The following is a 15,349-nucleotide window of genomic DNA, read 5'->3' as shown; positions in this document are numbered from 1 at the left end:
AGTCAGAACCGTAGGAAAAATAAAGGGGGCGTATAAGCCTAGTTAAATAAAGCTTAAATAAAATAATAAACAAATAAATAAGCAGACAATTATGATGACATTTCTCTAGAACAGGCTATAGGCCACATGTGCACCACCAAGTCAGAACAGTAGGCTAAGTTATGAGAGGGAAAGGGACCAAATTATTAAAGTGAGGCACATGGGCTACTAACAGCTTACTACACAACATACACTTAGTATCACATTTTTGGACTCACCGTTCTGCTATGGTCACTTGAACAGGAAGGTGGCTCGGCGGACCTTCTTGTGGGCAAATTTTGTCATGAAACATTGTCATCAAAGTCTGGCATTCTCTGGATTTATGGTGCTTTCAAGACAACTGGGATTCGGCAAAAACAAGGAAGAATCATGACGTCAATGATCTTCAGATCTGAGCTCTAGAAAGAGGCCCGAGTTCCCGACTTGGAATTCCGAGTTGGATGACCGTTCAAAACACATTTTCCCAGTCAGAGCTCCTTTTTTTCCAGAGTCCCCAGTTGTCTTGAACTCACTGAAATCTAACATTTCGGGGTTCCAAGTTTCCAGGTATTTTGAACGCGGCAGAAATCATGTTGGATTGACAACATGGCCAATGTATTCAACCTTTTCTGGCCCATGGTGTTGTGTGTGAATGTTTATCCTTTTAAGCTTGGAAAAGAGACCCTTAAACCCACACACCCTTTCCACCGAATAGCAGGCAGGGGAAGCAAAATAGTAGTTGCTTTGCAACGTTTATATTTAGCCACTGATTCCTTCCAAACCGCTCATTGTTGAATTTGCGATTTCCAACTTGTTGTGTAATGTTTATGTCCAATGGCCCATGAGCACCGATACGTTTTATCTATAATTTCTCTTCATATGACAAAGATTGAAAAGGATTTGCCTGTAGATTGTCGACATGATTCATGATGATGACTGCTTGTCTAACTTGCTAGCTAAGATTTTGAAAGTATGACATTGACATGATCAGTCCAATCAACGCTACTTTGTATGTGGCTTTATTAAATCAATAAAATATTTTTTTACATTGATTGCAAACTGATATGTGACACGTATTAATGCCAAAAGAACATGGCAAAAAATATAGAACAGGCAAAAAATATAGAAATATATATATATATATATATATATATATATATATATATATATATATATATATATATATATATATATATATATATACAGATGGGGTTCAAAACAGGTGGGGCTCTGAGATGCACCCCCCTTTTTGTACCTCCAGTTCTTGACCCAAACTGTTGCGCCTGGCACCTACTACCATACCCCGTTCAAAGACACTTAAATATTTTGTCTCTGAATGGCACACATACACATTCCATGTCTCAATTGTTTCAAGGCATAAAAATCCTTTAACTTGTTTCCTCCCCTTCATCTACACTGATTGATGTGGATTTAATAAGTGACATCAATAAGGGTTTCTAGCTTTCACCTGGTCAGTCTATGTCATGGAAAGAACAGGTGTTCTTAATGTTTTGGATACTCAGCGTTTACGCAAAATATAAGCAATATGGCAATAGCTCCACCCTGCTCTTTGATAAGCCAGATGGATATTACTTAATACTTGCCGTATTACTTACATCTTGCCTGATGAATGTCATTATGCGAGGTCAGGATGTTGGAACAAGTCTAATTTACTTACCTCTCTAGTCCTTGTGCCAAGTGCCAAGCGGGTGGGGTCAAGGTGTTGATTTGGGATTGGCAAACTCTGCACCCTCTCTCTGTCTCTCTCTCTTCCTGCTGCTGCTGCTCTGTGTTGGGTGTACCATGTGTGTTGCGTGTATCATGCCTGTGTGCTTGTCTGTGCTGATGTCATCAATGTGCTGCTGTATTGGTGTTGGTGTTGCATGCATGCCAGGAATATGTGTGCCCTTGTTGGAGTGATTTTGTGCGTGCGTGCGTGCATGCATGTGTGTGTTTGCGTGTGTGTGTATGCTTGGTGGGTGTGTTTGTTGTGTGTGCTTGGTGTGTGTGTGTCCATGTGTGTTTGTGTGTGTGAGGGTATCCTAGCTACACACTGTCTGCTGGTTTCAGTCCATTATCATCAATTCTGGTTTCAACCTGGAATACCAGGGGAGTTAACGCTACAGCCAAATGATCCCTTCGTTCAATAAAGAATCGGAAACCAGCAGACACTGGCGGACTAGTACTGAGCAGGCCTGGTATATACAGTATGCACTATGCAGGTGTGTACCAGTAGCATTATAGGCACTGTCCTGGTGTCCAGCAGCCCTAGGAGGTCAGAGCGGCTCCCCGTGCCCCAGAAAGAGAGCTCCTGAGTGGGGCTGAGGACTCGGGACAGCTCCTATGTGCACGCTGGCAGAGGGGCTGGCAGAGCCTTGTGCGCAGCCTGGATTGTGTTATGATTTTGGGGGAGGGATTGGGTGGGGATGGGGTGGGTTAGTCTTTTGGGGGGATTAGGAGATACTGACCTATCTTTCCAGATGAAGTCATGGATGCATGTCAGGCATGGCCTATTGCCTCCCTCTCATCTCCCTTTCTTCTTATTTTACTGTTGTTTGTCTTCTTCCTCTTCTCTCTTTTTTTCTCTCAATCTCTCTTTCTTTTTTTCTCTCTTTTTCTCTCTCTCTCTCTCTCTCTCTCTCTCTCTCTTGGTCTCTCTCTCTGCCTGAGGCAGCATGATGTATATATGATACTAATACAGGCATGTGTGTGGAACAGTATGGGGGGGGGGTTGTCATGGGTTACCTGGTGCCCACCTCTACAAGGTTATACTGTATATGGTAGGAATGTAGAAGCACAATCATGTAAAAGTCAGGTAAACAACTATACAGTATACACACACACACACACACACACACACACACACACACACACACACACACACACACACACACACACACACACACACACACACACACACACACACACACACACACACACACACACACAAGTCGACAAGAAAGTCTACATCTCTCCGTTTCCCCATTATGTCTGGAGACTATAGAAAGGAGACACGAGGAAAGTAAACCCGAGAAGCCTGCTGTGTGACTACTCTTTTCCTCTCTGTCTCACTCTCCCATCATCCCTCTCTCTCTCTCTCTTTCTCCATCCCACTCTCTCAGACTATAACAGATAATAGTCCTATGAAGCGCTCGGCCTCCTCCCTTGGTCACAGTCGATCTGGGAGGGGAAAGACGGAAAGGGGAGGGGCCGATGAGTATGCAATGGAGTATGTGATCCCAGAGGAGGGCGGAGCACCGAGGCACAGCCACCGGCGCCGCGACCGAAGCCACCGGGCCTCTGAGCGGTCACTGTGTCGATATACAGACGCAGATACAGGTCAGAGACAGAATGAGTGTGCATGCGTTGGTCAGGAACGGTTCAGAATGTGTGTGAGTCAGAGAGTGTGTGAGGAGAACGTGCTTAGTTCCCTGAATTGCTACTGTGTCAAAGTGTGTTTGATGTTGTCATGTTGTCATGGTTACAACGACACTAGAGATACCATGATGACAACAATAACTGGCCTCCATTCCAGCAGGACTGGGCACAGACTTGAGCACCACCACTCAGTCAGGTGACCTGCCACCCAAGGAGAAGGACCGTGACCGCGACAGAGACCGCGGTCGGCAGAAAGACCGCAAACACCACCACCATCACCACCACCATCACAGCGGCTCTGTGGACAAGGAGCGCTACACACCAGACCGCGCCGACCGGGGGGGAGAGCACGGTGGTCACAGACAACCCCGAGGAGACAGAGACCACGACCGGGATAGGGAGCACGACCGTCGCTGGTCACGGTCACCCAGCGAGGGCAGAGAGTGCATGACACACAGACAGGTGGGCTTCTATGATGTGTCAACATTGAACCACCTTCCTAACTGTTTTAGCCTCAGGTTCTCCTTTTAGTTCTGCCTTGAGTGTCTCCCCCATCTCCTTGGCCTAAATATCTTTAGGCGGCTGACTGTCTCTTGTGTTTCCCTTTTTGACACTTCCATACATTGTCTATTCATTAACTATTGTTGTTTATAGGATTCAGCAGTTTAGACACACACTTACACAGAGAGGTGATTGGTTAACAACCTAGATTCAAATAAGAGACAGACTGAACAAGGCAACAACACTGAAAGAGTGCATTGTGGGTACCGTCACAATCACCATTTTGAGGCCTACTGTGTCAGATCTGATCTCTTCTTTTCTTTTCTCCTGTTGTTTTTGTGTCCTCTCTTTATTCTTCATGACTCATCGCTTTTCTCTGTTTTCTACGGTGTATGCTGACTCCCATCATTTTCTATATATCTCTTCTCTTTCTTTCTTGCTTTTTTATGTCTTTCTTTTCCCGGCATCCTTCCTTCCCCTCACACTCTCCTTATTGCTCTCTTCTTCTTCTTCTTCTTCTTCTTCTCCTTCTTCTTCTTCTTCTCCTTCTTCTTCTTCTTCTTCTTCTTCTTCTCCTTCTTCTTCTTCTTCTTCTTCTTCTTCTCCTTCTTCTTCTTCTTCTTCTTCTTCTTCTTCTCGTTGCTGTTGTTGTTCTTGTTGTTATTGTCTGTTGTTCTCTCTCTCCCTCCCTTTATTTATCTCTCCTTGTCTTTATCTCTTTATCTCTTTTTCTCTCTCCCTTTCTTTTCCCCTCTCTCCCTCTCTCTCTTCCTCCCTCCCTCTCTCTCTTCCTTCTTACCTCTCTCTCTTCCTCCCTCCCTCTCTCTCTTCCTCCCTCCCTCTCTCTCTTCCTCCCTCCCTCTCTCTCTTCCTCCCTCCCTCTCTCTCTTCCTCCCTCCCTCTCTCTCTTCCTCCCTCTCTCTCTCTTCCTTCTTACCTCTCTCTCCCTCCCTCTCTCCCTCTTCCTCCCTCCCTCTCTCTCTTCCTTCTTACCTCTCTCTCCCTCCCTCTCTCCCTCTTCCTCCCGCTCTCTCTTCCTCCCTCTCTCTGTTCGTGTCGTCATTAATTTTATGGCTCTTTTTTTATTTGCCTTCAATGTTCGTGTAGGGCAGTAGTTCGGTGAGCGAAAGTCCCGCTCCCTCTACCTCGGGGACCAGTACCCCGAGACGAGGCCGTCGGCAACTTCCTCAGACCCCGGCAACGCCCCGCCCACATGTCACCTACTCTCCTGTCGTTCGTAAAGCCATGGCCACACCTCCTGGAGCCCAGCCCCTGGGGCGCAATCCCGCCCCCGTCCCTCGCCGCTTTTCCCCTGAGCCCCCCCAGGGACCTCCCCCGCCCCACCATGGCTCACCCAACCAAGCCTGCCACCCCCCTCCCCGCTGGGGGGACGGGGGAGGAGGAGGAGGAGAGAGTGGGTCGCTGGAGGGCGACGGCTGCTTCTACAACCAGGACTACCAGGATTACGACCGTGAGCACCACAAACCGCCTCCCTATGAGCAGAGCCCCACACAGGGCAACCCTCACAAGCCTCACCCCCTCAACCACCCTACTCTCCCCCTGCAAAACCATCCCCCAACCCCACAGCAGCAGCACCCTATCAACCCGCACCCAAACAACCCACACCCCAACAACACCCACTCCCGCACCTCGCCCAGGACTTCCCGCCACGCGCCCCCACCCAACACCACCCCCACCCCCCAAGGGCAGCAGCCTCCTCCCCCTCGACGCCTCCCCAACGGGTACCGCGCCTCCTCCCCCTCCTCGCAACACCACCACGGCCCCACCCACCCCGGGCCCCACAAGGTCCCCCCTCCCCAGCCTAGAGGGCCCCGCACGAAAGGCCTGCACGAACCCTACAACAACACGGATGACAACAGGTGCTAGCCTCTGGGGACTTTGGAGGGATGGATGGAGGGAGGGCTCAACCACACTGTCTGAGTTATTAGTCCCTACCTCCCAGCCCAGGAAAACACACAGCCAGAGCACTGACCGCCATGAGACAGGGGAAACCAAGGCATGATTCTTTCTTTCCTTCTTTCTGTTTGTTTTTCTTTTCGTTTCTTCTGCTGCTCAGTGTTTCCCGGGGATGGAGGGAGTGAGGAAGGGGTAGTTAGAATAGAGGGATGAGGAGGAGGACCACTGAAGGATGAGTGGAAATTAGTGAACAGGGTATGGAGCACAAACCAATTCCTCCTCCAAAAACTATGGAACCCAACTCATCGGATGCAAGGAGACAAAAACTCAAAATGTAGTTTTTCAAAATGGATGATACGGGGGACGGATGCTTTTCTCAACGTATCATTATGCTACGCCTCTGGAAACAATATTAAAAACCGCCACAACGACCAAGACGTCATCACGTAATCAACGCAAAAAACTATGACATTGCGGAGAACTAAGTTGCAAAAACCAACCACCAACCCCGATGTTGGGGAGATATTGATGAGTTTTATCATCTGTGTTTACTGTTAATAATGACATCAGTGATGATGAGCCTTCCACCTGAGTGTGGTGGGGGGAGTGGGGGAAACAGGTGGTGGGGGGGGGACACCGGGACACACACCCTAACTCTGAAGGAGAGAGGGGGTTATGTAGGAGGAATCTATCCATTCCAACCCCCCAACCCCAAAAAAAGATTCCGCCCCAACCGAGCAGAGAAGAAACATAAAAAAAGTGGATGGTGAACAAAAAAAAAGGAAACTTAAAAACAAACATTTTCTTCAGTATTTCTTCTTCTACTCCTGCGGCTGCTACTTTTTCCTCTTCCTCTTCTTCTTCTTCTTCTTCGAAACATTGAAGCTTGATTCTTCTGTTGCACCCGCTCAGCTTCGTTGGTACTTGCAGAGTTTAAAAACCTGTGGAATCCTGCATGATTGATACAAAAAAAATTAAAACGAAGAGAAACTACTGTAATGTGGGGGAAACTATTCCTTGGTCCTTTCTATATTAGTCTGTGGGGTTCTCTCTTTTTCCTGTAATCCCTTTGTTTCTCTCTCTTCTCCCTGAGGCATCCCTCTCTCTCTCTCTTCCTGTGCTGGAGGTATAATCAGGATAGTTAGGATGGATGGAGAGATGGGGCGATGAGGAAGAGAAGATCAAGGTCCAAGCCTTTTTTATGCGGAGTGACAGGATGATCTATTTCCCACTTTGTTCTTATTCAAATGCTCTGTGCCAAATTATAACTGTTGATGTGGCTGAGATTGCACAATCATTTTCAAGGAAGTAGATATTTTGTTACAAGGCCTACTTTCATTTCATGGAAGGAAAGAAGGCAGGAAAGTATGAAAACGCAGACCCCACAAATTATAGGTTCATATTAAAAGGGAGTTGAAACTGGGGGAGGAAGTTACAAGCACGCTCCATGGTCCTTATTGGCTCTTCATCAGCTGACTCATAGCCTCGTTCAAACCAGAGAAATGTCTCTAGTCTTCCAGGGTTTGTGTTTGAAAGAGCGATGAAAAGAGAGAGAGAAAGAAAGGCCGATGAAAGGAGGGAACCTCTTCATATTTCGTTTATTTGTTATTAATAGTGATAATGGTTCTATAGATACTGATAACAATACTATTGATGATTATGATAATGACGATGATGATAATAATAACGATGATGATAATGGTGATGATGATGATGACGATGTTCATGCTTGTGAGAGAATTATTTTAGTTTTGTATTTGTTTGTTACTTTCGAGTCGGTTGTGCTCAGCTCGTCACCATCTTTGTTTAGTGAGACCTTCTGTCTGGTTGGTGGTCCACTGGTCCGGCTGGTGGGCGGAGCTTTGTCGGAGAGGTGCATTGTGGGAACAGGAGTAATCATAGTAATGACTCTGATACAGTGGATTAAGGTGGGGAAGGGGAAAGGAACTTTAAAAGGAACTTTAAAAAAAGAACAATGTCAAAAGTCATACAGGAAATCATGTATCTGACATGTATACTTCATCGGACAGTTGTTTACATATATTAATTATTTGGGTAAATATAGGGCAGCTAAATGGTCACTCTTGCTTAGGTAACGGGGTCTACAGACTAAAGTAGACAAGCTAAAGCAGTAATGAGACAGAGCTCCACTACCAGTTTGGCCCTCTAGGTGGCACTGTATGCAATACATTGCATCCCTGTCCTATTGTATGATTGTATCACCCCTTCTATTTTGACTGTCTGATTCCAATGTTTTTGTATCTGTCTTTAAACTGGGAGCATAAGGTTTAAGTGTTGTCTGTCACTGGTGGATCACCTCCTTTGTGTTCAGGACATGTAACACAGCCAATCACAAATGCACAGGACATGTATCACAGCCAATGAAAATGCATGGGAGAAACAATGACTGGGTCTTTTCTGCCAAACCTCTGTGTCCTGTGTCACCCTATTCTCTTTTTGTGTGTCTTTGTGCGCCTCAAACTAACATCCATCCTAATACCCACCACTGTCCCGTACAGTGTCTCTCTCACAGTTGCCGGACGTTGAGGATTGCCATAGTGAACCATTCATTTATTAGAATTCTGTCCTTATGATTATTATTATTACATACCATGTCAAAACCATTAGCGTCAGGTAACAGTGTTTGTTCACTGCTGCCATAGATATAGCGCAGTTAGATCTGCACATATCTGGATTCTGATGTACTGTAACGACATATCCCATGATTCTATGTACCACACTTTGACCAGAAAGTGCACAGGCACATTGCCTTTACAGTATTCATCTAACGTAGGAATGTCATCGACGTGTATAAGTCACAACACTGATAAGATAGGAATACACAGATATACTCTCAGTATGTAGCTCCTGGCTGTAGCAAGTATGCGTGTACGTGCGTATGGCGTGTGTGCGTTTGCGTGTGTGTCTGTGTATGAATGCGTTCTTTTATAGCAAGAATTTGTGTGTACATTCAATGTGTGTGTGTACATCAATAGCTAGCTGTTTTCGTTGGATATTTCATTTAATTTGTTTATTTGCTTTGAATATTTTGTGATGATATTTGAGTTGGTGAGTGTTTGTGTGTGTGTGAGTTAGCCTGTGTTTGTGAGCGAGTGTCAGAATGTTTGTGTGGCTGTGTGCAAGATGAAATAAGATGTCAATCGCCCTACAATTGAAACTATGAGAGGCCCTAACATTCACTGTCAATCATTGTGTCCGATACTGACCAACCATCCACTAACAACATATTCTAAATAACCCCACCGTTACTTTAAAAAGCAATGTATGAGCTGCTATGGAAACATAGAAATAAAAGCATTTTAAGTACCAAAAAAATACCAAAAAAAGGGGAAATATCTACTTCCAGAACTGCATGTGCTATGTGCATGCCACACTGTGGGTGAACAGTCATCTTCAGGAATCAAAAAATAAGAATAAGAATTCAGATTAAAAAATATATGAATATAGATAGATGTTTTTATTAAGCAACATGTTTTCTTTTTTCCTTCTATTTTTGAGAACAAAAAATGTTTAAAAAATCTATACAAAAAAAATGTGAAAAGAGCGACATGATGACTTTGGTGAGAATCAAAAGTTGGTTTGTTTATTTATGTTGCCAGCTGTTAACTGTAAACATGGAGGTGAGACACTACACAACCATGTTCAGGACACTACAAAAAAAGAGAATTCCTGTTTTAAAGAAGAGAATCAAATAAAAAGAGATGGGGATATCCCTGCCTACTTTTGGGTGGGGCCAGGAGCCAGGAGCCAGCCAAATCTGATGATGTAACCCTTAAAACTCTGGCTGTGGGATCTTTTATCTCTCACTCACTCCCTCTCTATTTCTCTCTCACTCTTATCTCTCACACTCTCAACCTATCTCACCGCTATTTCTACCAGTGCATTTTGTAATTCCAGACAGAATTCTTCCTAATGAATAAAAACCAGAGAGAATGCACACTGTTGGTCTGGAGAGACTTCCGTTTCTTTTTTGTGTGTGTTTTCAAGTGTATGCTTGAATGTGTGCGTATGTTTGAGTGAAAGAGTATATTATAGTGAGAATGAGAGTGTGTTTGCGTTGGGGTTATAGATTTGGAGAAGTAGAGACGTTTGATGTGTGTAACAGAGTGTGTTGTTATGTGTAAGGTAGTGTTCTGGTCTGTTTCTAGTGTTCCCCCTGCCTGCCCTGTATGTTCTGGTCTGTTTCTAGTGTTCCCCCTGCCTGCCCTGTCCCACTGGGTACAGACATCAATTCAACCTCTATTCCAACGTCATTTCATTGAAATGACATGGAAACAAAGTGATTCAACCATTGTGTGCCCACTGGGTGTGTTCTGGTCTGTTTCTATTGTTCCTCCAGAAAATCCCTGTGTGTTCTGGTCTGTTTCTATTGTTCCTCCAGAAAATCCCTGTGTGTTCTGGTCTGTTTCTATTGTTCCTCCAGCCTTCCCTGTGTGTTCTGGTCTGTTTCTATTGTTCCTCCAGTCTTCCCTGTGTGTTCTGGTCTGTTTCTATTGTTCCTCCAGTCTTCCCTGTGTGTTCTGGTGTGTTTCTATTGTTCCTCCAGTCTTCCCTGTGTGTTCTGGTCTGTTTCTATTGTTCCTCCAGTCTTCCCTGTGTGTTCTGGTCTGTTTCTATTGTTCCTCCAGCATTCCCTGTGTGTTCTGGTCTGTTTCTATTGTTCCTTCAGCATTCCCTGTGTGTTCTGGTCTGTTTCTATTGTTCCTCCAGCCTTCCCTGTGTGTTCTGGTCTGTTTCTATTGTTCCTCCAGCCTTCCCTGTGTGTTCTGGTCTGTTTCTATTGTTCCTCCAGCCTTCCCTGTGTGTTCTAGTCTGTTTCTAGTGTTCCCCCTGCCTTCCCTGTGTGTTCTAGTCTGTTTCTAGTGTTCCCCCTGCCTACCCTGTGTGTTCTAGTCTGTTTCTTGTGTTCCCCCTGCCTACCCTGTGTGTTCTGGGCTGTTTCTAGTGTTCCCCCTGCCTACCCTGTATGTTCTGGTCTGTTTCTAGTGTTCCCCCTGCCTACCCTGTATGTTCTGGTCTGTTTCTAGTGTTCCCCCTGCCTACCCTGTATGTTCTGGTCTGTTTCTAGTGTTCCCCCTGCCTACCCTGTATGTTCTGGTCTGTTTCTAGTGTTCCCCCTGCCTACCCTGTATGTTCTGGTCTGTTTCTAGTGTCCCCCCTGCCTACCCTGTATGTTCTGGTCTGTTTCTAGTGTTCCCCCTGCCTACCCTGTATGTTCTGGTCTGTTTCTAGTGTTCCCCCTGCCTACCCTGTATGTTCTGGTCTGTTTCTAGTGTTCCCCCTGCCTACCCTGTATGTTCTGGTCTGTTTCTAGTGTTCCCCCTGCCTACCCTGTATGTTCTGGTCTGTTTCTAGTGTCCCCCCTGCTTGCCCTGTGTGTTCTGTGTACTTTAGAGAGGACAGCTTCAGATCAGATTGCTGACGGAAACATTGGCAGTACAATCAATGGGCCGGATGTCACATTCCACACCTATACTCCCCTCCTATTCTCCACTCCTTCCCCCTTTCCCTAAGCCCCCCACATTCTTTCCCTCAACCGGCCTCTCTCTGCTCCCCCAATGCCCTATATCCTTCCCTCAACCTACCTCTCTCTTCTCCTACCTTATGTCCATCTCTTCTCTCCTAACACATTCCTCCACCGCATTCCTCCTTTTTTCTCCGCTGTACTTCCTCCCTCCTGTCTAAAAACATGTATCCTCTCTGCTCACCTTTTCTCTCCTCACCTCACACATTTCAGTTCATTCTGCAGTTGTATGATGCACTCATCCAACAGTGAATATGTAGGTGACAACCGTATTAAAAGCCTTATAGTAAGACATCATAAAAACGTATGCATGTGTATAACAAGTTATAAAGCAGTATGCAGACTTTCAGTTGTTACCTATCTATTTTATTGAGACATTGTCTATACATCAAATGGAAGAACACAGGAATAAATACTGTGCAGGTGAGATGGAAACCCTGAAACTGGCTCATAAAAAACCCTCCAATAATTGATAGGAAAAATCTGTATTATCAGGATAACTAACTAAAGTTTTATTTCACTCTGCTTCCTTTATTAATCCAATTAGCTGTGCTACTGAAATGTCATGTAACTGACAGAGGTACACAAGCCCTCGCTCTCTCCCTCCTCTCCATCCCTCCCTTTTCCTGGTGCTGCCTGTTGGCCAGATGTGAGCCAGGCGGATGTGTGAGGTGTCCTGTTCTAATGTCTGTTCTATATATAACCCCCCTAATACTTCACCACCCCCCTCTCACACACACACACACACATCCTCCATCCTCCCCTGCATTCTGCTGCCAGCTCCACTTCCTGTATCCTGCCCCCCTCTCCCTCCCCCTCATTTCCCCCGCACTCTCCCTCCCCCTCTCTCTCTCCTTCATTTCTCTCCCCTACTCCTTCCATACCCAGGCCAGACCAAACACACAGCTAAGGTGGAAGGCAGATTAAACAACATTGTATACTAGCCACACTCCATGGGCTAGTATAGCCTACTCTCCAAAGGGCCAATTCCGATATAGGAAATGTATGCCTTTCCTACGCCCACCTATCAAATCAAATCAAATGTTTTTGGTCACATACACATATTAGCAGATGTTATTGCGGGTGTAGAGAAATGCTTGTGTTCCTAGCTCCGACAGTGCAGTAGTATCTAACAATTCACAACAATACACACAAATCTAAAAGTAAAAGAATGGAATTAAGAAATATATAAATATTAGGACGAACAATGTCGGAGTGGCATTGACTAAAATACAGTAGAATAGAATACAGTAAATACATATGAGATGAGTAAAGCAGTATGTATACATTATTAAAGTGACTAGTGTTCCATTATTAAAATGGCCAGTGATTCCATGTCTATGTAAATAGGGCAGCAGCCTCTAAAATAAAATGTAATAAAATGAAATTGTATTTGTCACATGCGCCGAATACAACAGGTGTAGACATGACAGTGAAATTGTTACTCACAAGCCCTTAACCAACAATGCAGTTTCAAGAATATTTTTTTTTTATAATAATAATTAAGGAGCAACAATAAAATAACAGTAGCGAGGCTATTTACAGCAGGTTCCGGTACAGAGTCAATATGCAGGGGCACCGGTTAGTCGAGGTAATTGAGGTAATATATACATGTAGGTAGAGGTAAAGTGACTAAGCATGGATAATAAACAGAGAGTAGTAGCAGCGTAAAAATGGGGGGTGGGGTGGGGACTATGCAAATAGTCCGGATAGCCATTTGATTAACTGTTCAAGAGTCTTATGGCTTGGGGGAAGCTGTTAAGAATCCTTTTTGACCTAGACTTGGCACTTCGCTACTGCTTGCCATGCAGTAAAAGAGAGAACAGTCTATGACTAGGAAGGCTGGAGTCTTTGGCAATTTTTGGGGGCTTCCTCTGACACCCCCTGGTTTAGAGGTCCTGGATGGCGGGAAGCTTGGTGCACCTGTACTGCCCTCACCTTCTGGATGATAGCGGGGTGAACAGGCCGTGGCTTGGGTGGTTGATGTCCTTTATCATTTGTTGTACTTTTTACCCCTTTTCTATCCAATTTTGTGATATTCAATTCATAGTTACAGTCTTGTCCCATTGCTGCAACTCCCATACGGACTCGGGAGAGGCGAAGGTTGAGAGCCATGCGTCCCTCGAAATACGACCCTCTCCAAGCCGCATTGCTTCTTGACACACTGCTCGGTTAACCCGGAAGCCAGCCGCACCAATGTGTAGGAGGAAACACCTTACAGCTGGTGACCGAAGTCAATGTACATGCACCCGGCCACCACATGGAGTCGCTAGAGCGTGATGGGACAAGGACATCCCGGCCAAACCCTCCCCTAACCCGGATGACGCTGGGCCAATTGTGCACCGCCTCATGGGTCTCCCGGTCCCGGCCGTCTGCAACACAGCCCGGGATCGAACCCGGATCTGGAGTGATGCCTCTAGCACTGCGATGCAGTGCCTGAGACCGTTGTGCTACTCAGGAGGCGAGGTGGTCGATATCCTTGATGATCTTTTTGGCCTTCCTGTGATATCGGATGCTGCAGGTAGTGTGCCCCCGGTGATGTGTTGGGCAGACAGCACCACCCTCTGGAGAGCACTGCGGTTGCGGGCGGTGAAGTTGTCGTACCTCTCAATTGTGCATCTGTAAAAGTTTGTGAAGGTCTTAGGGGCCAAAGCAAATCTCTTCAGCCTCCTGAGATTGAAGAGGCGCTGTTGCGCCAACTTCACCACACTGTCTATGTGGGTGGACCATTTCAGATTGTCAGTGATGTGTACACCGAGGAACTTGAAGCTTTCCACCTTCTCCACTGCGGTCCCGTTGATGTGGATAGGGGCGTGCTCCCTCTGCTGTTTCCTGAAGTCCATGATCAGCTTCTTCATTTTCTTGACGTTGAGGGAGAGATTATTTTCCTGGAACAACTCCGCCAGGGCCCTCACCTCCTCCCTGTAGGCTGTCTAGTCATTGTTGGTAATCAGGCCTACTACTGTTGTGTCATCTGCAAACTTGATCAAATCAAAATCAAATCAAATGTATTTATATAGCCCTTCTTACATCAGCTGATATCTCAAAGTGCTGTACAGAAACCCAGCCTAAAACCCCAAACAGCAAGCAATGCAGGTGTAGAAGCACGGTAGCTAGGAAACACACCCTAGAAAGGCCAAAACCTAGGAAGAAACCTAGAGAGGAACCAGGCTCTGAGGGTTGGCCAGTCCTCTTCTGGCTGTGCCGGGTGGAGATTATAACAGAACTTGGCCAAGATGTTCAAATGTTCATAAATGACCAGCATGGTCAAATAATAATAATCACAGTAGTTGTCGAGGGTGCAACAAGTCAGCACCTCAAGAGTAAATGTCAGTTGGCTTTTCATAGCCGATCATTGAGAGTATCTCTACCACTCCTGCTGTCTCTAGAGAGTTGAAAACAGCAGGTCTGGGACAGGTAGCACGTCCGTTGAACAGGTCAGGGTTCCATAGCCGCAGGCAGAACAGTTGAAACTGGAGCAGCAGCACGGCCAGGTGGACTGGGGACAGCAAGGAGTCATCATGCCAGGTAGTCCTGAGGCATGGTCCTAGGGCTCAGGTCCTCCTAGAGAGAGAAAGAAAGAAAGAGAGAAAGAGAGAATTAGAGAGAGCATACTTAAATTCACACAGGACACCGGATAAGACAGGAGAAATACTCCAGATATAACAGACTGACCCTAGCCCCCCGACACATAAACTACTGCATCATAAATACTGGAGGCTGAGACAGCAGGGGTCAGGAGACACTGTGGCCCCATCCGATGATACCCCCGGACAGGGCCAAACAGGCAGGATATAACCCCACCCACTTTGCCAAAGCACAGCCCCCACACCACTAGAGGGATACCTTCAACCACCAACTTACCATCCTGAGACAAGGCCGAGTATAGCCCACAAAGATCTCCGCCACGGCACAACCCAAGGGGGGGCGCCAACCCAGACAGGAAGACCACGTCAGTGACTCAACCCACTCAAGTGACGCACCCCTCCT

General features: G+C 46.0%; 1 protein-coding gene across 1 annotated transcript in view; it reads left to right on the top strand.

Moving 5' to 3' along the window:
• Positions 1–9,772, top strand: part of LOC115196908 (voltage-dependent P/Q-type calcium channel subunit alpha-1A) — a 145,287-nt gene extending 135,515 nt beyond the window's left edge. The window contains exons 49-51 of the mRNA XM_029757962.1: positions 3,141–3,357; positions 3,554–3,858; positions 5,005–9,772. Of these exons, the coding sequence (XP_029613822.1) occupies positions 3,141–3,357; positions 3,554–3,858; positions 5,005–5,784 (1,302 nt within the window). The 3' untranslated portion in view covers positions 5,785–9,772. The remainder of the gene's footprint in view (positions 1–3,140; positions 3,358–3,553; positions 3,859–5,004) is intronic.
• The last annotated feature ends 5,577 nt before the right edge of the window (positions 9,773–15,349 follow it).

This window comes from Salmo trutta, chromosome 1 (assembly GCF_901001165.1).
Source record: "Salmo trutta chromosome 1, fSalTru1.1, whole genome shotgun sequence".
Taxonomy (NCBI): Eukaryota; Metazoa; Chordata; class Actinopteri; order Salmoniformes; family Salmonidae; genus Salmo; species Salmo trutta.
Note: the sequence above shows the minus strand (reverse complement) of the source record. Positions and strands in the feature narration are given on the sequence as shown.